At 33.4% G+C, this 23,190-nt stretch overlaps 1 protein-coding gene across 1 annotated transcript; it reads right to left on the bottom strand.

Moving 5' to 3' along the window:
• Window positions 1-17,775: 17,775 nt before the first annotated feature.
• On the bottom strand, window positions 17,776-22,948 carry LOC141714316 (MLP-like protein 28). Its single transcript, XM_074517843.1, has 4 exons — window positions 22,677-22,948; window positions 22,298-22,593; window positions 18,573-18,801; window positions 17,776-18,322 (listed from the first exon to the last, which is right to left on the bottom strand). Exons 1-4 carry the CDS (start codon window positions 22,864-22,866, stop codon window positions 18,039-18,041), a joined length of 999 nt encoding a protein of 332 aa, XP_074373944.1. The 5' UTR covers window positions 22,867-22,948; the 3' UTR covers window positions 17,776-18,038.
• Window positions 22,949-23,190: the final 242 nt, after the last annotated feature.

The following is a 23,190-nucleotide window of genomic DNA, read 5'->3' as shown; positions in this document are numbered from 1 at the left end:
GAGGTAACAGTTCCATACTGTAACAGAGTTTATTGTTTTAATAAAGTTTGTTTTCTGTTACTCAAGATATTAAAGTTCGATTTGATTGTATTATACACTGTATTCACCCCCTCTACAGTGTGTGTGACCTAACAATTTATATTTATTATTTAATTATTAATATAAAATATATTGAGTAAGGATTATTTTAATCATACTTTGAATATATTTTGTAATATTAATATTAATTAATCAGGATATAATATAAATAATAAGGAAAACCCATTTTGTTTACTTTTTGTGTTTTGTCACTTGGTGTACCACATCGAGTAAAATAGAAAAAGAGTAACTTGAGATGCCTATATATTGAGAGGTACACTTGAGATAAACATGACACAAGTTTCGGTGTCTACCTCGCAAACATATATGAGTTGCTAAGGTTTTTTGGGCAAACTGAGGTGCGAGTCGTCGTTGATCATTGCTGGTTCTGTGGCCAGATTGATCTGTTGCTGTTTTATCCTGGAAGCGATATTGTTGCATTCCATCACAGCTTAAGTGGGGGGCAATAATCTCTTCAAGAACAGTCAAGTCCTCATGAAGGGTTTAGCGACTCAGCTGTTGTGTTCTTCTTCTTATCAGAATTTGGAAAGCAATAAGAGATAAGTTTTCTTTACTTTCTTTGTCAATTACAGTATCTGATTATAGTTTGTTATTGCCTTCGTGTTTTGTTTCATTAGTTGGTTATTTGGTTATTTGCCTTGTTCTTGTTATTATATATATAACTGCCCATTGTTGCTGTATAGTTAGAATTATACCCAACAATCTTGAAGAGATTATAGTTATATATAGTTGATTAGCAAGATGGTTAACAAAACTGGTGATGTTTCTAAAACTGTTGAGACTGGTTCTGGTTTTGGTGGTACTACAACCATTGACTGGACCACGTATCGTTTTCCCAGCCAATTGATTTATCGGGTATGCCTAATAAATTCAGTGGTGGAGCTTATTTTCTCGTTGGCATAAAAAGATGAAACTCTGTTTAACGGTTAAGGGTCTATGGCCAGTGGTACAGTATGATCCTCCTGGGTTGGATCAAGAGAAAGCTAAATCTTTTAAGGTTTATGCTTTATGGGCTGAGAAGGATGGGGTGGCTAGGGCAGCCATTTTGGCAGCCTTGGAGAACACCTTATTCGATGTTTATTCATCAGATGCCTATACTGCTAAGATCTTATGGGATAAGCTGGACCAAACCCATAATACTGATTCTCAAGGACTTGAGAAGTATTCTGTGGCTAGGTTTCTTGATTTTAAGATGGTGGATGGAAAAACCATGACCGAATAGGTTCAATGAGTTTGAGATGTTAGTTCATGATTTTGGTGAGTCCGGTATGGTCTTACCAAAAAAGTTTTGAGTGATGTCCGTGATTGAAAAGCTCCCTAAGTCTTGGGAAGAGTTTTCTCTCTCCCTGAAAGACAGAAAGGAGAGATCACATGGGCTAACTTGATGTTGGACATCTCTGTACAAGAGCAGCACAAGTCCAAACAGGGATATGTGTTGCCTGTGGAACATGGGAGCTCAAAGGTGAATGTAGTGACTGCAGGACATAAAAGAAAGGTAGTCACTAAGAAGGCTAACACTAAACCTGACAAGAACAAGGCTAAGAAACCAAAGGCGAACAAACCATGTTGGTCTTGTGGACAGGTTGGTCATTGGAGCAAGGACTGTCCAAGTAAGAAAGCTAAGAAAGCTGTAGTGGTAGCTCAAGCAAATACTGTGCTTGGACTTCGAATCACGAGTGGGCCAGTAGCTAACATGGTCATTGGTGAGGTTGTTGCCTTTGGAACCGATAACGGGTATGTTACTTACAACCCTGTACTACTTTCCACTTATCTGTCACATGAGTGGTTGATTGATACGAGAGCTAATGTACATATCTGTGCTGATATTAGCTTGTTTGTATCTTATTAACAGAGTCATGGAGTGACAGTGACGATGGGGAATGCTAGTGCTGCACAAGTGCTTGGAATAGGAAACGTGGACCTGAAGTTTGCTTCTGGGCGGATTCTATCTCTCATTAGAGTGCATCATATTCCCTCTATTCGTAGAAATATTATAAGTGGAAGTTGTTTAGTTAAAAACGGCTTTGAACTTTCTTTGAAGTGTAATAAATTAGTTATTACTCATACTGGTACATTCTTTGGCAAGGGTTACTTGTCTCATGGTTTGTTTTTAATATATGTTGAACCCATTTCGGGTGGTTTATTAATGATAGTGTTGCACCTTCTATTAATTGTGTAGAATCATCTGATTTGTGGCACTTATGACTTGGTCATTTAAATTTTGGTGCTGTAAAGAATATGATGAATTTAGAGTTGATTCCAAAGTACGCCACTGATAGAAAATCTAAGTGTCAAGTGTGTGTAACTGCTAAACAAACAAGGAAACCTTTTCATAATGTTGTTAGAAATTCAGACTTGTTAGATTTAGTGCACTCAGACATATGTGAATTTGGTGGTGTTTTAACTAAGGATCACTGTAGACATTTCATTACCTTTATAGATGATTGTAGTAGATATTGTTATGTTTATTTGATTAAACATAAGGATGAAGCACTAGATAAATTCATTATGTATAAAAATGAAGCTGAAACACAAACTGGCAAAGTACTTAAACGTTTGAGGTCTGATAGAGGTGGTGAGTATACGAGTACCTTATTTAATGAATTTTGCGCAAGCAATAGTATAGTTCATGAGGTTACTCCACCATACAAACCTGAGTCTAATGGGGTGCTGAGCGAAAAAACAGAACTTTTAAAGACATGATTAACAGTATGCTAATTAATTCTGGGTTGCCTAAGTACATGTGGGGAGAGGCTCTGAATACGGCTTGGCATATTCTGAATAGAGTCCCTCTGAAATATATGGACAAGACACCATATGAATTATGGAGAAATTGTAGGACAAGTTTGAGTTATCTTCGTGTGTGGGGGTGCCTTGCTAAGGTGCTTGTCCCTGAACACAAGAGAAAGAAACTGGGTCCGAAAATTGTTGATTGTATCTTTCTGGGATATCTTGAAACCACAATTGCTATGAGATTTTTAGTATTAAAATCTGACATAGATGGTATTGTGGCGAATACGATATTTGAGTTTCGTGATGCAACTTTCTTTGAAGAAGTATTCCCAATAAAGACTGGTATACCTTTGGGTAGTTCTGAGGATGGTCCCACTCACACATCGACTTCTATTCCTGATCATGTGGAAAAGATGACAAATGTGGGGGTGGATCCTGGTAGTAGCTCTATTCCTAACGAGGTAGAAGAACTTAGAAGGAGTAAGTGTGCAAAGGTAGTCAAGGACTTTGGAAGTGACTTTATTACTTACAATGTCGAGGATGAGCCTTTAACTTTTCGTCAAACCATGGATTCTTCGGAGTCAAGGCATTGGAAATGCACTGTAAAGAGTGAAATTGACTCAATTATTTCAAACGGAACATAGGAGTTAGTAGATCTCCCTCCCGGGTGTTCTACTATTGGATGTAAATGGATCTTCAAGAGGAAGCTAAACCCTGATGGCTCAATAGATAAGTACAAGACTAGGCTAGTTGCTAAGGGCTTTAGGCAAAGAGAAGGCATTGATTATTTTGATACATATTCTCCAGTTGCCCGAATGACAACAATCATAATGCTTATTGCATTGGCTTCTCTACACGGTCTTATCATCCATCAAATGGATGTAAAGACAGCTTTTCTTCATGGTGACCTTGAAGAAGAGATTTATATGGATCAACCCGAGGGATTTGTTGCTTCTGGTAATGAGAGGAAAGTATGTAGACTAGTTAAGTCCATCTATGGCCTTAAACAAGCACCTATAGACTGGCATAAAAAGTTTGATGAAACTGTTTTAAGCTTTGAGTTTTTAGTTAATGAAAGTGACAAGTGCGTCTACTATAAGGTTAGGGGAAATGAATGTATGATTGTGTGCTTATATGTAAATGATATTTTGTTGTTTGGAACCAATATTGAGATTATTAACGAGACAAAGAGTTTCTTGAAAACGCACTTTGAGATGAAGGATATGGGTGAAGCTAGTGTGATTATTGGGATCAAGTTGACTCGGTCAACTGATGGGATAACCTTGTCACAGTCTCATTATATAGAGAAATCTATACTTGAGAATTATGGTTATTTAAATTGTAGAATCGCTAGTACTCCATTCGATCCTAAAGTTGGCCTTATCAAGAATAGTTCAGGTGTTCTTGTGTCCCAGTTAAGGTATTCTCAGATTATTGGGAGTTTGCAATATCTTGCTAATGTGACTAGATCAGATATTTCTTATTCAGTGTCTAAGTTAGCTAGATATACAAGCTGTCCGAACAAGACTCATTGAGAGGCACTGGATAGTGTTCTTAGATATCTGAAGGGCACTATTTCCCTTGGCTTACATTACCGGAGATTTCCGGGGTACTCGAGGGGTACAGTGATGCAAGTTAGATAGCTATGAAATCTGGTTCCAATGGAGTGACTGGATATGTGTTTACCCTTGCAGGTGGAGCAGTGTCCTGGAAGTCTTCTAGACAGACTTTGATTGCTCGGTCTACTTTTGAGGCTGAGTTGTGTGCATTTGATGCCATGGGGATGGAGGCTGAATGGTTATATGGACTCATAAGTATGTTACCTGTAGTAAGCAAGCCGCTTCCCGCCATTTCTATTTATTGTGATAGTCGTACAACTATCGATAAAGTCAATAGTGTAAAATATAATGCTAAAACAAAGAGACACATCCAAGTTAGACTAAAGTCTATAATGGGTCTTGTGTCTGATAGGATTATTGCTATAGAGTTCATAGGAACTCAGGATAATATAGCTGATCTGCTGACTAAAGGGCTTGAGCATGCTATAGTCCTTAAGTCGAGGTTGGGGATGTGACTGATTACCCATCATAATTCATCAACAACGGGAACCCAATACACCTGATAGGAGATCCCTCGAAGTGTATTCAATGTGGTAATAACAAGTTGCAAGGATGAATTGGTAGTACCTCTACCATATATATGTAGATACTTATGTATCTGAGTCTATCCCCTATAAACCTTAAGAGGTACTTGAACTGCTAGTTAGCAAGAGTTATTTGAACCCTGAATGAGGTCAAGTCGTTTGACGAGATGATAGCAGTACATCTCTGGAGATGCCGAGCTAAGCGAATGTAATTGTGTGGTCGTAATTAGAGGAAAGGGTTATTCCTCGAAACATTCGACGAACAGGATCGAGACATGACCATTAACGTCTCAAAGCCGTATATTGGCATCATAGCCTTTGACTTGTTGATGTGGATTGCACCACAAAGAAACAAAAACAAGAAGAAAAGGGATAAGAGAAGAAGAGGATATTTCAAAAGAACATGATCAATCCAGAAACGTGAACTTTGAATCTCAAATTGCTTAGATCAATCCAGAAACTAAGTAATTCGAATCTATCCTTCAAAACAATCCAGTAATTGAAGTTTAGAGGAAAGAAAAACTACTCATAGTTTATCTCAAAACAAAAGTTTTATATCATCCATTCTCTCCCTTAAAAGATTACATTAGAAGGGTATTTATAGGCTTAGACAATAACCCAAACCCAATAGGATTCCGAGAGAAATTCAATATCAGCTTTAATTAGCAAATATCTGAATCCTTCTAGGAAATAAATTTAAAAACCAAATCCGAATAGAAAAACATCTTCATTATACATTCGAATTTATAATGCAAAGGAATATATTTTGCACAAAGTTTCTTCTTCAGAGATGTCCAAGTCATAATCTTTTCTTTTCCAGATCTAACTCTTTTTGTGTTTAGATTATCAAACCACAAGCCTGCTGTTGGGTCCCAATGTGTTTGTAGAAGGGGGGGTTGAATACAAACAGCACCGAATAATCGAATTAAATGCGGAATAAAAAATGTGAAACAAGATTCAAGTTAAATAAAAATATTATTAAACTTGAAAGGTGTTACAACAACTGTATCGATTACAAGGTATTAATCTCAAATCAATTATCACAAATCTAGAATAAATTCGACATGAACTTTTTCTATTTTTGCAATAATTAGAATCAAATGCTAAACGCGATTTGAGATTAAGTTCTAGGGATTTTGATCCGCTAGATTGTTACACAAGAACAAGATAAATAATTCTAGTGGTTGAATTTAACATTAACAAACTAGAATTTAATCTTGATGATTTGCAGATGAAGAATAAAATGTTTCAAGGCGGCTGCTTTCTTTTTGTTCTTGGATGTTTTCTGTGTGTTATTTTAATGACATGGTCTTCTGCTTCTTTTATCAAACAGCCGAATGGAAAATTGATCTGGTATGACAATCCTTTGCTCAGTAAGACTTTCGGTGTGATAATCTTTAGAGCTAGCAAGACAATCAAAATGAACTAGCAAGACTTTCGGTATGACTATTGATTGTCATACCGATTGTCATATTAATTCAAATGAATTGTCTTGCTGAATTAATAAGTGATTTTAATCTAAATAATAATTCTATCAAGACACTCAACTGAATTAGCATGACTTTCGGTATGACTATCAATTGTCATACCGATTGTCATACTAGTACAATCAGTTGTCTTTTTAGAATTAAAACAGATTTTAACCAAATAAAAATTCTGAAAACCTTAATATTAATTCTGAATTAATTAATCAATTAATTCAATTAATCAATAAATTAATCTTTGCAGATATAATTTATTTTCTTAATTAAATTATATGACTTAATTAATTAATAGAAAATTAATACTAACCCTGAGCAACATCCATTCTTCTGACAATCTTCTGAAAATCACTGAGAATTATGAATCAATTCCACCACTTCAATGTTGACACTCGATGTACTGTCTGGTTCATGAGTGACTAACTTCCGTGACGTTTCTTCATGTCTTGACTTTGACACTTTGATTTTCTTCAGATTAAATCCTTGTAATTAATGATACTCTGACGAGATCTCTGTCACTTGATTAAATCCACGATCTTGATTTATATCACTGAGGCATGATCAACTTCTTGAACTTCTTCCAGTGAATTACCTCCTCAAGTCTGTAGATGAACCTTGTTTCTGAATCCTTTGACAGATATTACTTTGCGAGATCTCTCTGACGGTCGATCCACTATTTACTTATTACATTCTTATTTGAGTTGAGTTGAATCCTCGAATATACAAATAGGCTATGACATATGACTTACAATCTCCCCCTATTTGTTTGTTAGACAATAACACACAAATACCTAGAGGATAACTCAACTAACAAATAAGAAAAAGATATAAACATACATGCAAAGTAAATAGCAGAAAAGTTCTGGATGAGATTTAACATTTTCCAGATTCCAAGTAGATGTTCCTCTAGACTGAACATATCTTCAAGTAGTTTCATCTTCTTTTGTACAACCACATTTCCTGTTGAGAAGCACATATCTCTCTTGCTTCTCCCCCTATGAGAATCAACTGATTAAAGAAGATCACCTTCATTTTACCACCTCTCCCGTACAATAGGATCCGCAGATAAAAACCAATGGTACTCCCCTAACAGCTTCTTCCCTTACTAGGAAATCACCTTGTGTTTACCACCTCTCCCGTACAATAGGATCCGTAGTTAGAAACAACAATGGTGTGGTGTAGTGTACATTTTTAGGATCTTTTTCTTCCTCCCTGCTATTTCTCCCCCTTAGTTGAGGAATCCTCCAAACTATTACTTAAGCTTCTATCTCCCCCTTAAAGAAGGAATGTATGCCGTCGTCTGAAGGAGTTCTCATATTTCACTTGGTTGGAAAAGAAATAACAAGTAGTTTTTTTTTCTTCCTCACTGTGAGTGTGTGATTGTGTTTTAGTGTACCTCACATGTGTTTCACTCTTCTCTCCACTCGTGTTTACACTCATTCTCACAAGTGTATCACTCTTCTCTCATAGCTCCATAATCCAGCTGCACCTGCAAGGAAAATCACCTTAGCCATCCTTAAGGAGGTCACAGGTGGTGCAATGGGAGTTCACAAATCCCCATCCTTGTTAAACTCGTCAGATGAATCCGAGTCATAATTTATAAGTTGCTAGTTTCCCTTTTAGGGTTCCAGATTTAAATTCTGGGAAGGTAAACAATGATCCAACGAATTTAGCATAAAGATCAAAGTTCCCTTCTAATGTCTGTGAAGACATTTCCTTGTGACTCATCAGGTAATATCTGAATCATTGTCAACAAGTTGCCGATCTGCACCTATGTCAGATCCACTATCCGCAGATGCATCCAGGGGATTTAAGCCTGGGGAGGTAGACACTGACCACTGACATATGGCTTTTGGATCAGTATCCTCTCCTAACACCTATAAAGGCAATTGGTCCATTAACGAACCTTGAACAATCGAATCTGACCTTAAAATGGTCGAAACTCTTGTTTCTGTCAACTCATCCTTTGTGTGTGTAACCTCTCCTTGTGCATCAAGAATTGTTTATGTTTGAAGTGGTGACACTACATCGGATACCTTGGCCGACAGGCAAATTTCAATAGACACACCCTGTTGAGAGAATGAATCTAGTAACTGTTTTTGTGCCTTTTCAACCATTACATCTTTTTGAGAAGATGTATGGGGGTTAGCAGTTGTCTCGGTTTAAATACTACTCACCTATGTAGGAGACAGAGCTACTGGGTTGACGTCAGAACCTTCCTTATGTGGTGCACTAAGGCACTATCTCCCTCACGCTCATTCATACTATATTTAGTGGTAAGAGAGTGTTGGTTGGTTCTGTTTTTGTGTTTGTCTTTACAGTCTGGGATAGACGTTGTGGGTTTTCAACCTCATGACTGTCAATGAAAGAAAGTCATTGGAGACTGAACCTGTATCACAGAACATATGGCAATAGAGAGAAAATGATTTACAATAGTGATTTCAAAAGATTTTACATGAAATAAGAAATCACTAATGTAGAAAGAAGTTTAATTTTTATTTTTCAATATGAATGAGTTTTTGATAAAACATTGATCACTTAGGGTAAAGTCTAAGTAATTCTCATTCATGTCAAAAGCTTACAACTATCTGCAACATAATGTTAACAACATATCATTGACCGATACTTGTCAAGTACTTTAGATACTAATTGTTATGTTACATAAAAAAAAATATACCACTGCACATATAAAACAATATGATTGTGCCTAGTGATAAGATAGTTATTAATATGACGACTCTACTTATTCATATAAAACTGTAGCTGCAGTTAGAGTGCCATACCATGTCGTTGACGATTGCTTGAGCAGTATACTAGTTCATACCAACCTGAAGTGAGATTGTGAAGAAGAGATTGCATAGTCCAATAGATCTGCTACTGCAAAGTCCATGAACTGTGGTGCACTGACTTCCTCTTTTAACTCACCAACCAGGAGTACACTTGTACACATCTTACTAGAGTACAATTCCAAGTGTAATGTGCAACAGGTGCTTGATATGTCGTAATATTCCCAAGTCTCGTCACTGGTGCTATATGTTGGATACTGCTTCCTGATAATAACCTAGCACAATATACAAAATTACAATGATAACATTCCCAGCTTGCAAACAGCCATATCCCTCAGATAAACCTTTGCTGTTATCTCCAAAGGTAACCAGGGGGCCAGCTTTCTCAATCCGCATTTGATAGCAGGGATCTATCTCCGGTCATATGTCTTGATGATCCACTGTCAAGAATCCACACTACCGGTTACACCTGTTTAATGCCCTACACTTCAAATGGATTAGACCTTCTTCGGAACTCAAACTTGGTTGGGCCCGGCATACTTGTAGAACTGTCCTTTGTCAGGCAAAACAACATTTTTAATTTTAATTGTCTCAACTTTCTCAATGACTGAACATTTGACCTTGTAAACAGCCTTAACAAATTTCTGTTTAAGCTTAGGCACAAATGTCTCCTTTCTAGCCTTAGAAGGACTAGCAGTCTTAGACCTATCATGCTTCTTGTTATTCACATGCTGATGAGGAGTAGTCTTATCATTAGACACATGCTTACCATTAAAATAAGCATACATCATATTAAAAGCACAAGACATACAATTGGAAATACCACATGCTTTATGAGAGTGATTAACAGCAGGCAATTTATGCATGGTAGACATGGCATTATTGTTATCCAACTCATGTGTGTCTGAGTTAGTCTCAGTTGCTTTCACAACTTTGACTGGAACTTTCGACTCACTTGACTTGGAAACAATCTTCTCATTAGCATGATCCTCAGCACGTATTTCTTCTTGAATAACAGAAGAGGTCGCATCAAATGGTTCAGCAATTGATGCTTTATAGAGGGGTTCATCAACACCCTTAAGCACATGTGGTACTTCCCTCCCTTTAGCACAGACATGAGGAGGGGAGTTTATGCCTAATTCTCCAATAGCAGCATTGTAATCATAACCTATTCCAGATGTTTGATTAACAGCTTGCTTACTGTAGAACTCTTTAGCCTTCGAACAAGAATTGAAGTAGGCTCTAACCTTAGTCTCAAGACCGGTGATCTTGTCTTTGAGAATAGTTTCGAGTTTTCTATAACAGTCAACTCTATTCTCTAGAAAAGATACTTGTTCTTTTAATTTTTCTTGATTAATGTGCACAAGTCTTAATTCATTGACCTCTTTCTCAAGGTATGTGATCTGTAAACTTAACAGTTCATTATCACGACGTGCACAATCTAAGTTACCTCTTAGATGATAAACCATTTCAGCATCAGAAAGTTTTACCTCTATTCTTGATGATGAAGCTTTTCCATTAATAGCCATAAGAGCAAGATTTCTTTCTTCTTCATCTTCACTATCAGTATCATCCCAGCTTCTTCCCTTTGCCAGATAAGCCCTTTCAGAGTTCTTTCTTACTTGCTTTGTCTTCCTACATTCTGTGGCAAAGTGTCCCAACTCATTGCAGTTATAGCATCTAATGGTGCTCCGATCAACCATCCCTGTTTTGTATCCACCACTGCTGGTGTTAGAGGATGAAGATCCACCTTTCTGGAATTTGTTGTAGTTGGACTTGTACTTAAGCTTGGGATTCCTCTTGAATCTGACATGGGAGAATCTCTTGACAATTTGGGCCATTGACTCGTCTTCCAATTGCTCCAGCTCTTCCAAGGAGTAAAAATCATCACTTGATTGATTTGTAGTAAAAGGATCATATTCTGCTACTAACTCATTTTCCTCACCCTTGGAAAACTGTACCATTCTTTCCAATTATTGAGATTGCTGTTGTTGTTGACCTTCAGCTACAAGTGCAGTAGATGTGCTGACCATTCTATCCTTCCCGTAGACTTCCTTCTGTTGAATCTGCTCCAACTCATAGGTTTTTAACACTCCATAGAGCCTGTCCAAAGAAATCTCACTCAGATCTCTAGCTTCTCTAATGGCAGTGATTCTATGTTCAAGATGAGTTGGCAGTGTTAAAAGGAACTTTTTGTTGACCTCCCTGATTGAATAATACTTTCCATTGATGTTCAGGTTGTTGATCAACGCATTGTACCTCTCAAACACTTCAGTAATTCCTTCTCCTGGATATGATTTGAAATGTTCATATTCAGAGGTTAGGATTTCCAACTTGTTCTCCCTAACTTCCTCTGTGCCTTCATTAATTACCTCAATAGTTTCCCACATGTGTTTAGAATTTTTACAGTTCATCACATGTCTGTTCATCAAGGGATCAAGGGAATCAATTAATATTAATTGAAGGCTGGCATCCAAGGAGGCTTCTTCCTTCTCAGCAGGAGTAAAATCTTCGGGCTCTTTTGGATAGGTTCTAGCTTTAGTAGTCACCACACCATCTATTATTACCTCCGGTTCAATAACCATCGGAGTTTTTATACCCTTCTTTAACAAGTTTGAATATTTGGGATTTGCAACTTGTAAAAATAAGAGCATCTTCTTCTTCCACATGATATAATTCTCTTTATCAAATTGTGGAATTTTAACGGTTCCAACTTTATGTGAAGTCATTATGAATTTTTGGATAAATAAAAATTCAAGGAGTTGAAAAATCACAAAAGTCTAGGATCTTGATTTGTTCGTTAATCAGAAGGCTCTGATACCAATTGTTGGGTCCCAATTTGTTTGTAGAAGGGGGGGTTGAATACAAACAGCACCGAATAATCGAATTAAATGCGGAATAAAAAATGTGAAACAAGATTCAAGTTAAATAAAAATATTATTAAACTTGAAAGGTGTTACAACAACTGTATCGATTACATGGTATTAATCTCAAATCAATTATCACAAATCTAGAATAAATTCGACATGAACTTTTTCTATTTTTGCAATAATTAGAATCAAATGCTAAACGCGATTTGAGATTAAGTTCTAGGGATTTTGATCCGCTAGATTGTTACACAAGAACAAGATAAATAATTCTAGTGGTTGAATTTAACATTAACAAACTAGAATTTAATCTTGATGATTTGCAGATGAAGAATAAAATGTTTCAAGGCGGCTGCTTTCTTTTTGTTCTTGGATGTTTTCTGTGTGTTGTTTTAATGACTTGGTCTTCTGCTTCTTTTATCAAACAGCCGAATGGAAAATTGATCTGGTATGACAATCCTTTGCTCAGTAAGACTTTCGGTGTGACAATCTTTAGAGCTAGCAAGACAATCAAAATGAACTAGCAAGACTTTCGGTATGACTATTGATTGTCATACCGATTGTCATATTAATTCAAATGAATTGTCTTGCTGAATTAATAAGTGATTTTAATCTAAATAATAATTCTATCAAGACACTCAACTGAATTAGCATGACTTTCGGTATGACTATCAATTGTCATACCGATTGTCATACTAGTACAATCAGTTGTCTTTTTAGAATTAAAACAGATTTTAACCAAATAAAAATTCTGAAAACCTTAATATTAATTCTGAATTAATTAATCAATTAATTCAATTAATCAATAAATTAATCTTTGCAGATATAATTTATTTTCTTAATTAAATTATATGACTTAATTAATTAATAGAAAATTAATACTAACCCTGAGCAACATCCATTCTTCTGACAATCTTCTGAAAATCACTGAGAATTATGAATCAATTCCACCACTTCAATGTTGACACTCGATGTACTGTCTGGTTCATGAGTGACTAACTTCCGTGATGTTTCTTCATGTCTTGACTTTGACACTTTGATTTTCTTCAGATTAAATCCTTGTAATTAATGATACTCTGACGAGATCTCTGTCACTTGATTAAATCCACGATCTTGATTTATATCACTGAGGCATGATCAACTTCTTGAACTTCTTCCAGTGAATTACCTCCTCAAGTCTGTAGATGAACCTTGTTTCTGAATCCTTTGACAGATATTACTTTACGAGATCTCTCTGACGGTCGATCCACTATTTACTTATTACATTCTTATTTGAGTTGAGTTGAATCCTCGAATATACAAATAGGCTATGACATATGACTTACACCTGCTTTCTTTGTAAGTTTAAGCGCTGCAATCTTGAATATTCTCATCTCAGTCCAACCTGTATAAGCAGAAATCTTGTCGACTTGTGTAACCCATTCAACAAAATCATCTATGCTACCCAAACCTGTAAAATAACCAAGATCTATACCAGGATCATAGACTTCATCACTATCTTTCACCTTAATTAAAATTTTATCCCATGCATCAAACCTCGATTCCGTTGAATTAACAAGCTTTTGAGTACGTTTATCAATCTCATCCAATTTTCCAAGTAATTTTCTGAGCAATTCATCCGTAGCCATAAGAAAAATCTGAATTTTTTTTTGATGAACAGTGCCTGTGAACAGTGCCGATGAATAGTGCCCGTGAACAGTGCCAATGAACAGTAATTTTGTGAACAGTAACCCCCTGTGAACAGTACTCGTGAACAATACTCGTGAATAGTATTTTTTTTTGAATCCTAGATCTCCCAACAATTAATAAATTGGAGAAAAAACCTTGGCTCTTGATACCAAATTGATGTGGATTGCACCACAAAGAAACAAAAACAAGAAGAAAAGGGATAAGAGAAGAAGAGGATATTTCAAAAGAACACGATCAATTCAGAAACGTGAACTTTGAATCTCGAATTGCTTAGATCAATCCAGAAACTAAGTAATTCGAATCTAACCTTCAAAACAATCCAGTAATTGAAGTTTAGATGAAAGAAAAACTACTCATAGTTTATCTCAAAACACAAGTTTTATATCATCCATTGTCTCCCTTAAAAGATTACATTAGAAGGGTATTTATAGGCTTAGACAATAACCCAAACCCAATAGGATTCCGAGAGAAATTCAATATCAGCTTTAATTAGCCAATATCTGAATCCTTCTCAGAAACAAATTTAAAAACCAAATCCGAATAGAAAAAAGACAAAAACCAAATCCAAATAGGAAAATAAAATCCTAAGTGCTTAAAACAAGAAAAACCCTTTCAAGTGAAAGGTAAAAACTTGCAAGCAAAATTCGAATTAATAATTATATAATAATCAGCTACTTGTCCAACTTCATGCATCACTCCTTTATTCCTTGTTGTCCAAGTAAGCTGCATAACCCATGTTTGCATCCTCTCCAATTGAACATCACCACAAGTACGCATAACCAAATCCAAATTAACATATTCATTCCTTGATCCTCATCACTTGTCGTCGTCTATGGAGTGTGGTTACACCCAACAGATAAAGATTCAAGGTGAAATATTCCATCTGTATCCGATAGCCATCGAAGTAGAGGATTTAGGAGGGTTCAAACCCGGAAGGGTACCGACTCTGAAAAACATGTCATGTATAAAATCTGGTATGCAATTTAATTATGGATTTGCGGGGGATTGTTAGAAAATGGAAAGTTTGAGACATATTTTATTTATGTTCTTGATATGATTTCCGGAAGCTAACACTTGGAGGTTGTTCCTTGACATGAGGACTTAAACTTTCATATTTGGATCTAAGATATTTTCTTAGTAAAATCCATGAATATATTGCGACAAAGTTGCTTGTTTGAAATGGGTTATGGGGATTTTGTCCCACATTGATAGTGTAAAAGAAAGATATTGAGTTTAAATAGCATCTTGTGTTAGTGTTGTTTACAACTACTAGCATAAGTGGAATGGTTGTGTGTCATAGTGCTAGTGAGAACTCTTATATTTTTCTTTTCTATTACAAGTTTAATTATTTATATTGATTATTTAATTATTAATATAAAATATATTGAGTAAGGATTATTTTAATCATACTCTGAATATATTTTGTAATATTAATATTAATTAATCAGGATATAATATAAATAATAAGGAAAACCCATTTTATTTACTTTTTCTATTTTGTTACTTGGTGTACCACATCGAGTAAAATAGAAGAAGAGTAACTTGAGATGCCTATATATTGAGAGGTACACTTGAGATAAACATGACACAAGTCTCGGTGTCTATCTCACAAACATATATGAGTTGCTAAGGTTTTTTGGGCAAACTGAGGTGCAAGTCGCCGTTGATCATTGTTGGTTCTGTGGCCAGATTGATCTGTTGCTGTTTTATCCTGGAAGCGATATTGCTGCATTCCATCACAGCTTAAGTGGGGGGCAATAAGCTCTTCAAGAACAGTCAAGTCCTCTTGAAGGGTTTGGCGACTCAGCTGTTGTGTTCTTCTTCTTATCAGAATTTGGAAAGCGATAAGAGATAAGTTTTCTTTACTTTTTTTATCAATTACAGTCTCTGATTATAGTTTGTTATTGCCTTCGTGTTTTGTTTCGTTAGTTGGTTATTTGGTTATTTGCCTTGTTCTTGTTATTATATATATAACCGTCCATTGTTGCTGTGTAGTTAGAATTATACCCAACAATTTTTTCAAAATAAAAGTAAATATATGTTATTTTACTTAATTTAACGTAACTTAATAAATCTTTAATATAAATTTTTAAATAAATAAAATTTACAGAGAATATAAGTCAATTCGTGTTAGTAATTTACTTAATCTATTTATAGTTTTTCTAAAATTAAAAATAAATATAAGTTATTTTACTTAATTTAACGTAACTTAATAAATTTTTAATATAATTTACAAATTATTTAAAAATTATTTTTATTTTATAAAGTAAATAGATCATTGGATGAATACTAACTAAAAAGAAAAGAAATTTTTTAAAAAAAGAACAGAAGTCGATTTGTGTTTAAAACAAAATTTATTGAGAGTAGAAGTCAACTTATATAAGGTAAGTAGTACTTTAATACTTTTTTCACCAAATTATACATAGTTTCGCTTATTAATAAAGAGTATAGATTAGATATGTGTTGATACTGACGGACTTGTTCCGAGTCAAATTAATAATAATGGCCAAAGTTTTTCCATTTTAATTAAATTTTGTCCCAAATTTGTAAATAATAGATTTGCAATCATATTTAACTTTCGCTTTCTAAAACAGTGATGCCTCTAAATTCTCGCTAACCCTATGCTGTTAATTGTGAAAGAAATTTAACGGTGCTAGCTAAAGTCTGTCTATTTCAATAAAATATTGGCACTCGTTTGAATAATTAATGACCACTATAAAATAAAAATTTAATTTTTCACATTAGCGACGCTTCATTAATAGCACACAAATGTTATTATCTTAAATTTGATCATTAATACATTATTTTTAAACTTGAGCCAACATTTTGCTAAAATTACAAACTTTAGTCACCAATAGAAATTTTACTCACTTATTCCGTATGCATGACATGTTTTTCAGATTAAGGTCTCACCGATTCAATTCATCTATTGGTAATGAATGGGTTATACCTATAATAATTTCTCATTTAATTACTTAAGTATAAAGGAAAGTGTTTGGTTAGCCTAAAAGCAAGTCCAATGCTAACTTAATTCTTAAATTTAATATAAAAAATTAGCTCTTAATAAGTTAAAATATGAAAAAATATGTTTGTCTCCAATAATATTATTTAAACTTGTTCCGTATATCATATTTTACTATTAAAAGTACATTGAATCAATTAAAATATAATGTAAAAAAGAGAGAAAGAGGGAGTGGTCCACATAACATAATATATTATATAATAATGGTTAGGGGATTCTTAAAAAGATGACGCTAGTTCTTAAAAATAACGAATGAATAGATGATATTAGTAACTGTGATTTAAGGAATCATTAAAAAATTTATGGAACATATTTTTTATCATCCTTCCTTAAATTTCAATTTAAGAGTTTGCATAAGTAATGTGTAACTTTCTATAAGGTACACAAGCAACAAAGAATAAAGAAGAGAAGAAAAACAAGAATAAGAATAAAGAACAAAGAGGAGTGGATGCGAATTCACATTTCACACTTATTATCAGGCACACAGGGCCTGTTTGACAAATTATTTAAGTCAGGTTATTGACTTATAAGTCCGTAATTGTTTATTAACTAGTGTTTGTCGACCTAACTTATAAGTTAAATTTATAACTTATAATCTGATAAGTTGAATATTAGTAACGACATATTTTTTTTCAATTAAATTTTTATTTTTTGTTTTATTATCAATTTTTTTTAAAAATATATTTTTAAATGTTAATCTAACTTTAAATATAAGAATTAAAATAATTATATTTAAAAATTATTTATTTTAATTTATTTAAATAAAAAAAATCTAACTTAAAAGTTAAATTATCCAAACACTTGTATAACTTATAACCATTTATCAATTTATCACTTATCACTCATTCGATTTAAGTTCTATAAATTACTTATTTTAATATTTTTAAAATGGGCACAAAGTCTCACTTTTACACACTACTTTTACACACTTCCTAAAAATTTGAAGAAAATTGAGTTTCAGCCAAGCTCCGCTCGTAAGAAAAGTTTATACATAACACATCCTTTGTTATGTAATAATGTGCTCAAGCAGCCATACTCTAGGCATGTACTCACACATGTTACAAGGACTTAACAGTTGGCACTATTGTGCAAAACAGAGAGATTACAAACGCAGGAGTACTTATTAGTTATTACACACCATAGCACTTATAGGCAGACATGCATCTACATGTATGCATGCAGTATATATAGAGCAGTCACTCATTTGTGGATTGCTGATCAGCACTGGGGCTGGAGTTGGCGATTGCGGTTTTCGATATCTTTGGTGACTGCAATGCAAAAATTCATCATTGCATTCGGAGGAGATACGGCTTCATGAAGCTTCTCATATTCGAGAGTCCATGTCACAGCATAGGTGCTGATATCTCTCTGATCGACTTTGGATACGACAGTGAAGGCCTTGTATTGCTTCAGTAAATCTCCTGCTATCACTTTGTACCTCATTGACTTGGTTTCTTCGTTAACCTCCTCGATTATTTCGGTGCATGTCTCTGCTTTCCCATCTGCATATAATCAATTTCAATCATAGTATTAGTCTATCAGTTCTTGGTTTAGAAAAGTCCATTTTCATCTGTACATATCTACATAAATTGAAGGGGTATTATCTTATTTTTGAATAATTTGGCTTATATATATGCCCTACAAATTGGCATCGCTAGAATGACACGAGATTAACCCTTACGACTTGAGCTATCTCATCGCGTCTGGGGGAATTTATATATCTAAATACAAAAAATTGGATTAATTGCTGACCGAGAACATAATTCCAGCGGATGATAGATCCCTGAGTTCCCCAGACACCATCAACCAACTCAACCCCTTGAACGTTCTCAGGACTTAAGCTAGAGATACGGTGCGTTTCGTCTCTCAATAGCTGATGAAACACATTTCCGTTCGATTTGATTTCTGTTTTGCTCACTAGTTTACCGCTTAATGCTGCCATTGCTTCGCTAGTTACGGGATTATATACTACAAGTAGTACTTAATCTATACGCAAATGAATGCTGGATGATGTTAGAGGATAGCTAGTTATCGAGCTCTTTATATACTACTTAAAATTATTTTTTCCTTCTTGATAATAATTTTGCTAAATTAAATTGTAGTAAAAAGGACAAATATATCTGTGAGCTGTATATATATTAGCCGTGTGACTAAAGAAGATACTGACAGGACGTAGGTAGTATCTGTTTTGCTATGATATAGGTTAAATATTCCCATCTACAAAAGACTTATATATTCTTATAACAAATTGATAATCACCTTATATACAATCACCGTATATACATTAATTTTTTTGAGTTAAATGTCGATTATTTAATTAAACACTATAATGTAGATATTAGGTTGTTGTCGACTTAAATATATAATATAACGGCTGAAAGACTAACACACCGTATTTTTGGCTTATAATATAAACATTTTATATTCTTATAACAATTTTTTTTTAAATTTCGGATCCATCATTCACACAGATTATCTACTAATAATGTTATACGAAGAAATAGGGTTACGTCAATCACTCCAGTCTCCACTACAATTCTGTAATGAACTAATGGCATAAAAATGGATTATATAAATTTTTTGAAAGAAATCCAAATTTCAAATTTGGTATACTGGTCCCGGGAGATAGATGCAATTTCTTTTTATCAGATTGTGGAATAACAGTGAATCTCTGTGTATTTGTTCCCGAATATATTGGTCCCCGAATATATTGGTCCATCCAGAAAGTTGATGCAATTTTAATTTTTTGTTTTCAGAATATATATATGCTAGTTTCCTTGTGGTCTATCTCTATGCCATGATGTGATATACTTTTTTTTTTCTTTTTTTACTTTTAGCATATTCATCTTTTATCAAGTTTATTTATCATATTCACCTTTGTTGCAACCATTTTGTGTTTAGTATGAGCAACTCCAACCCTAATTAATCACCTATTAGCTAAAATTGTCAAGGTGTGAACCAATATACCTATTATCTAAAATTATAGTTATCAGAGTTTGGTCTTCCAAATTCGTTGATCTTTTCCCATTAGCTATATCAATTCCACTTCATCTCCCGCTATTCTTATGATGTTTTAAATGTATAAATATTATATATTTATTTTTTATTTAATTTTAAGTAATGTTAACTGTAAAAATATTTATCAAAAAACTATAAAAAAATTCATTGTTAACCAAATTTATTAATTACTTATATAATAATTTTAATATAACATTTTCTAAAATGCTAATAAAATAATATGATAAATTAAATTTAGTTAAATGTTTTATAAAATATAAAATTAATGTTTGTCAAGCAATTTTTATCATGTTTAAAATATTACAATAATATCATCAAATATGTTTTTATTAAATATATTTTTTATTTTCACTTAAATTAAATAAAAAATATTTAACTTTACTTTGGATTTCTTTAATAACTTTTTTTCACTAAAAATAATTGGTTATAGTTAATACCGTTGAAGTACAATTCCTTACAATTCCTCAGAGGGTTTAGTAAATTTTAGATAATATCTATATTTTATTCATATAACTAACATATATAGCTACTCCCGTGGTAGATGCTCCAATGGCGTATTTGTAATTTCTTTAGTCAAACTTAACCAATCTATAGATATCTATAGTATATTATTATAATCAATAACAATCGTCAGATCTAAATACAGATAAATGGAAATTGTTGGATGTAATAATAAAATAATATTATATTAATATTAAACTGCTCTCATGGGTTCAAAGTTCGAATCCCGTAAACAGCGAATTATATTTAAACTTTTATATTTTATATTTTTAATAATTTTTACAGGTTCAAGGTTCGAATCCCATGAACAACATATTATACATTATACTATTTATTTTCAATCAAGTCTCAAATTATCATAAAACATATATTACTATAACTTAATATGTTCTTCAATTTATTTTTCAACTTTTGAACATCGATATTAATATATTAATAATTTTAAGATAAAATAAATTATTAAAAATTATTCGAGTATTAAAATCAATTAGTGCATCGAACGGTTTATAAGCTAGTATGGTATAGATATAGATGAACGTATCGAGTTTGGTTCGTTTGCACGCTGATTAAATAATTCGAAAGCTAAGTTAAATTGTATTTGAAATTTTTAATAATTGTGTTTTTTGTTACACACTTATAAAATAGTTCTTATTTCTCAATGCCGAAGTCATGCAATATCTTAAATTTTTAACTTAAGTCTTTTTCAAACTTAACTAACAAAATAAAGACAAACTCTCGACGGTCTTTAAGAGGTTGTTTTAACGTCAACTTCCAATAGATTATCTTACAAACTTTTCTAATTAGTATGGAAACTAAAATATAAGAGAATCAAAAGAGTCCTTTTGGTTCAGTTCGGTTAGTAAACAGAAATTGAAAGTCTTTGATTTTAAAATTTTGAAATTGCAACAGAATAATCTATGATTTAAATTTAAAAAACCTTGCAAAACAGGAAATATTAAAAATGAGAAAAGATATTACAACCAGAACATATAAATTAAAATTTAAAAAATCTTGCAAAACAGAAAATATTAAAAATGACAAAAGATATTACAACCAGAACAAATTCAGTTTGTGCATGACATCCTTTTAGCACCTACCGTTAGCATCCCTCTTAGTACACACTAACACAGTTAGATTTGTAGGATAAAATAGTATAAATAAAAAATAATTTGTAGAAAACTTGTACTGTTTTTTCATAATTTTAAACTCAGAATAAAATAGCCTATATAAACATTTTACAAAATATCTTTAATTATTAGTTAGTGGATAAATATGTGAATATTATTTATTTTGCAACTCCACTACACCACTAAATTTTTAAAATAATAATTTTGTTAATAATAAATTTATCACTAAACAATTAACAAATATAATCAAATAAATAAATAGAATTTGAAGCATCTAAAATGATTTGCTCTTACACATGAAAGATATGTCTCTAATCTATCCCTAAAGAAAAATGGATGACTTTGGCGTTCCACTCCTATTAACATAGTCATTAGTTCTCTGCTCTAGTTCTCGAGTTGTATGTATTCTTGCATAATATTTAGTGAAGTGTTCACTAGTAATTGCGAACTATGGATAGCTTTAGAGTTGTGTCTTATAAACATTAATTTGTTTTATACGCTATGGATGGCATGTCTGTTTTAGATTAAGGTCTCTTGGTAATGATTATATTTTCTTAATATTTAATTAAGATATTCGAATTTTAGTTCTTTCTTCCTCCCTTTTTGTATGTATGAAAAGTTTGTATAAAACATATATCCTTTGTTATTTAATAATGTGTGTGCCCAAACAGCCATACTCTGGGTATGTACAATTTGGCTTCACACGTTACAAGGACTTAGCAGTTGGCACTATTGTGCAAAACGGAAAGATCACAGACACAGGAATAGTTGTTACACACCATAAAATTAGCTTGCGCACTTTATAGACAGACATGCATATCTACATGTCTACTTGCATTGCTGATCAGCACGGGGCTGGAGTTGGCCATAGCGGTTTTCGATATCTTTGGTCATAGAAATGAGAAAATTCATCATTGCATTTGGAGGAGTTATGGCTTCATGAAGCTTCTCATATTCCAGAGTCCATGTCACAGCATAGGTGTTGAGATCTATCTGATCAACTTTGGATATGAAAGTGAACGCCTTGTACTGCTTAAGTAGACCTCCTGCCACCACTTTGAACCTTATTGACTTGTTTTCTTCATTAATCTCCTCGATTATTTCTGTGCACGTCTCTGCTTTCCCATCTGCGTATGATCATCATTTACTATCATCGTATTAGTCTACAAAATAATTTTTTTAAATATAAAATACTGGATTAATTGCTTACCGAAAACATATTTCCAGCAGATGATAGATCCCTGAGTTCCCCAGACACCATCAACCAATTCAACCCCCTGAATTTTCTCAGGACTTAAGCTGGAAATACGGTGCGTTTCGTCTCTCAATAGCTGATGAAACACATTTCCGTTCAATTTGATTTCTGTTGTGCTCACTAGTTTACCGCTCAATGCTGCCATTTTCTCGCTAATTACAGGATTATGTACTACTAGTACTTAATCTAAACGCAAATGACTGGCTGGATAATGCTGGATGATATCTAGCTAGCGAGCTCCTTATATACTACTTTGAAATTATTTTTTCCTCTTCTTGAAAATAATTTTGTTAAATTAAATTGTAGTAAAAAGGACAAATATATCTATGAGCTGTGTATTAGCCGTGTGTGTAAAGAAGATACCGACAGTACGTACTACGTTGTATTTGCATTGCTATCGATATATCATATAAGTTAAATATTCTTTCTATCTACAAAAAAGTTATATATTCGTATGACAAATTGATAT

Source organism: Apium graveolens, chromosome 1, assembly GCF_009905375.1.
Source record: "Apium graveolens cultivar Ventura chromosome 1, ASM990537v1, whole genome shotgun sequence".
Classification (NCBI taxonomy): Eukaryota; Viridiplantae; Streptophyta; class Magnoliopsida; order Apiales; family Apiaceae; genus Apium; species Apium graveolens.
This window is presented reverse-complemented; position numbering and strand designations above follow the sequence as displayed.

Excerpts from the sequence above, each read along its gene's own strand:
- LOC141714316 (XM_074517843.1), bottom strand. The coding sequence starts at position 22,866 with ATGGCAGCATTGAGCGGTAAACTAGTGAGCACAACAGAAATCAAATTG. Across the intron at positions 18,802-22,297 it reads GTGCTGATCAGCAATGCAAG|GTACTACTTGTAGTATATAA; the intron begins TAGACATGTAGA and ends CGTATAGATTAA. Across the intron at positions 18,323-18,572 it reads CCGCTGGAATTATGTTCTCG|ATGGGAAAGCAGAGACATGC; the intron begins GTCAGCAATTAA and ends GATTATATGCAG.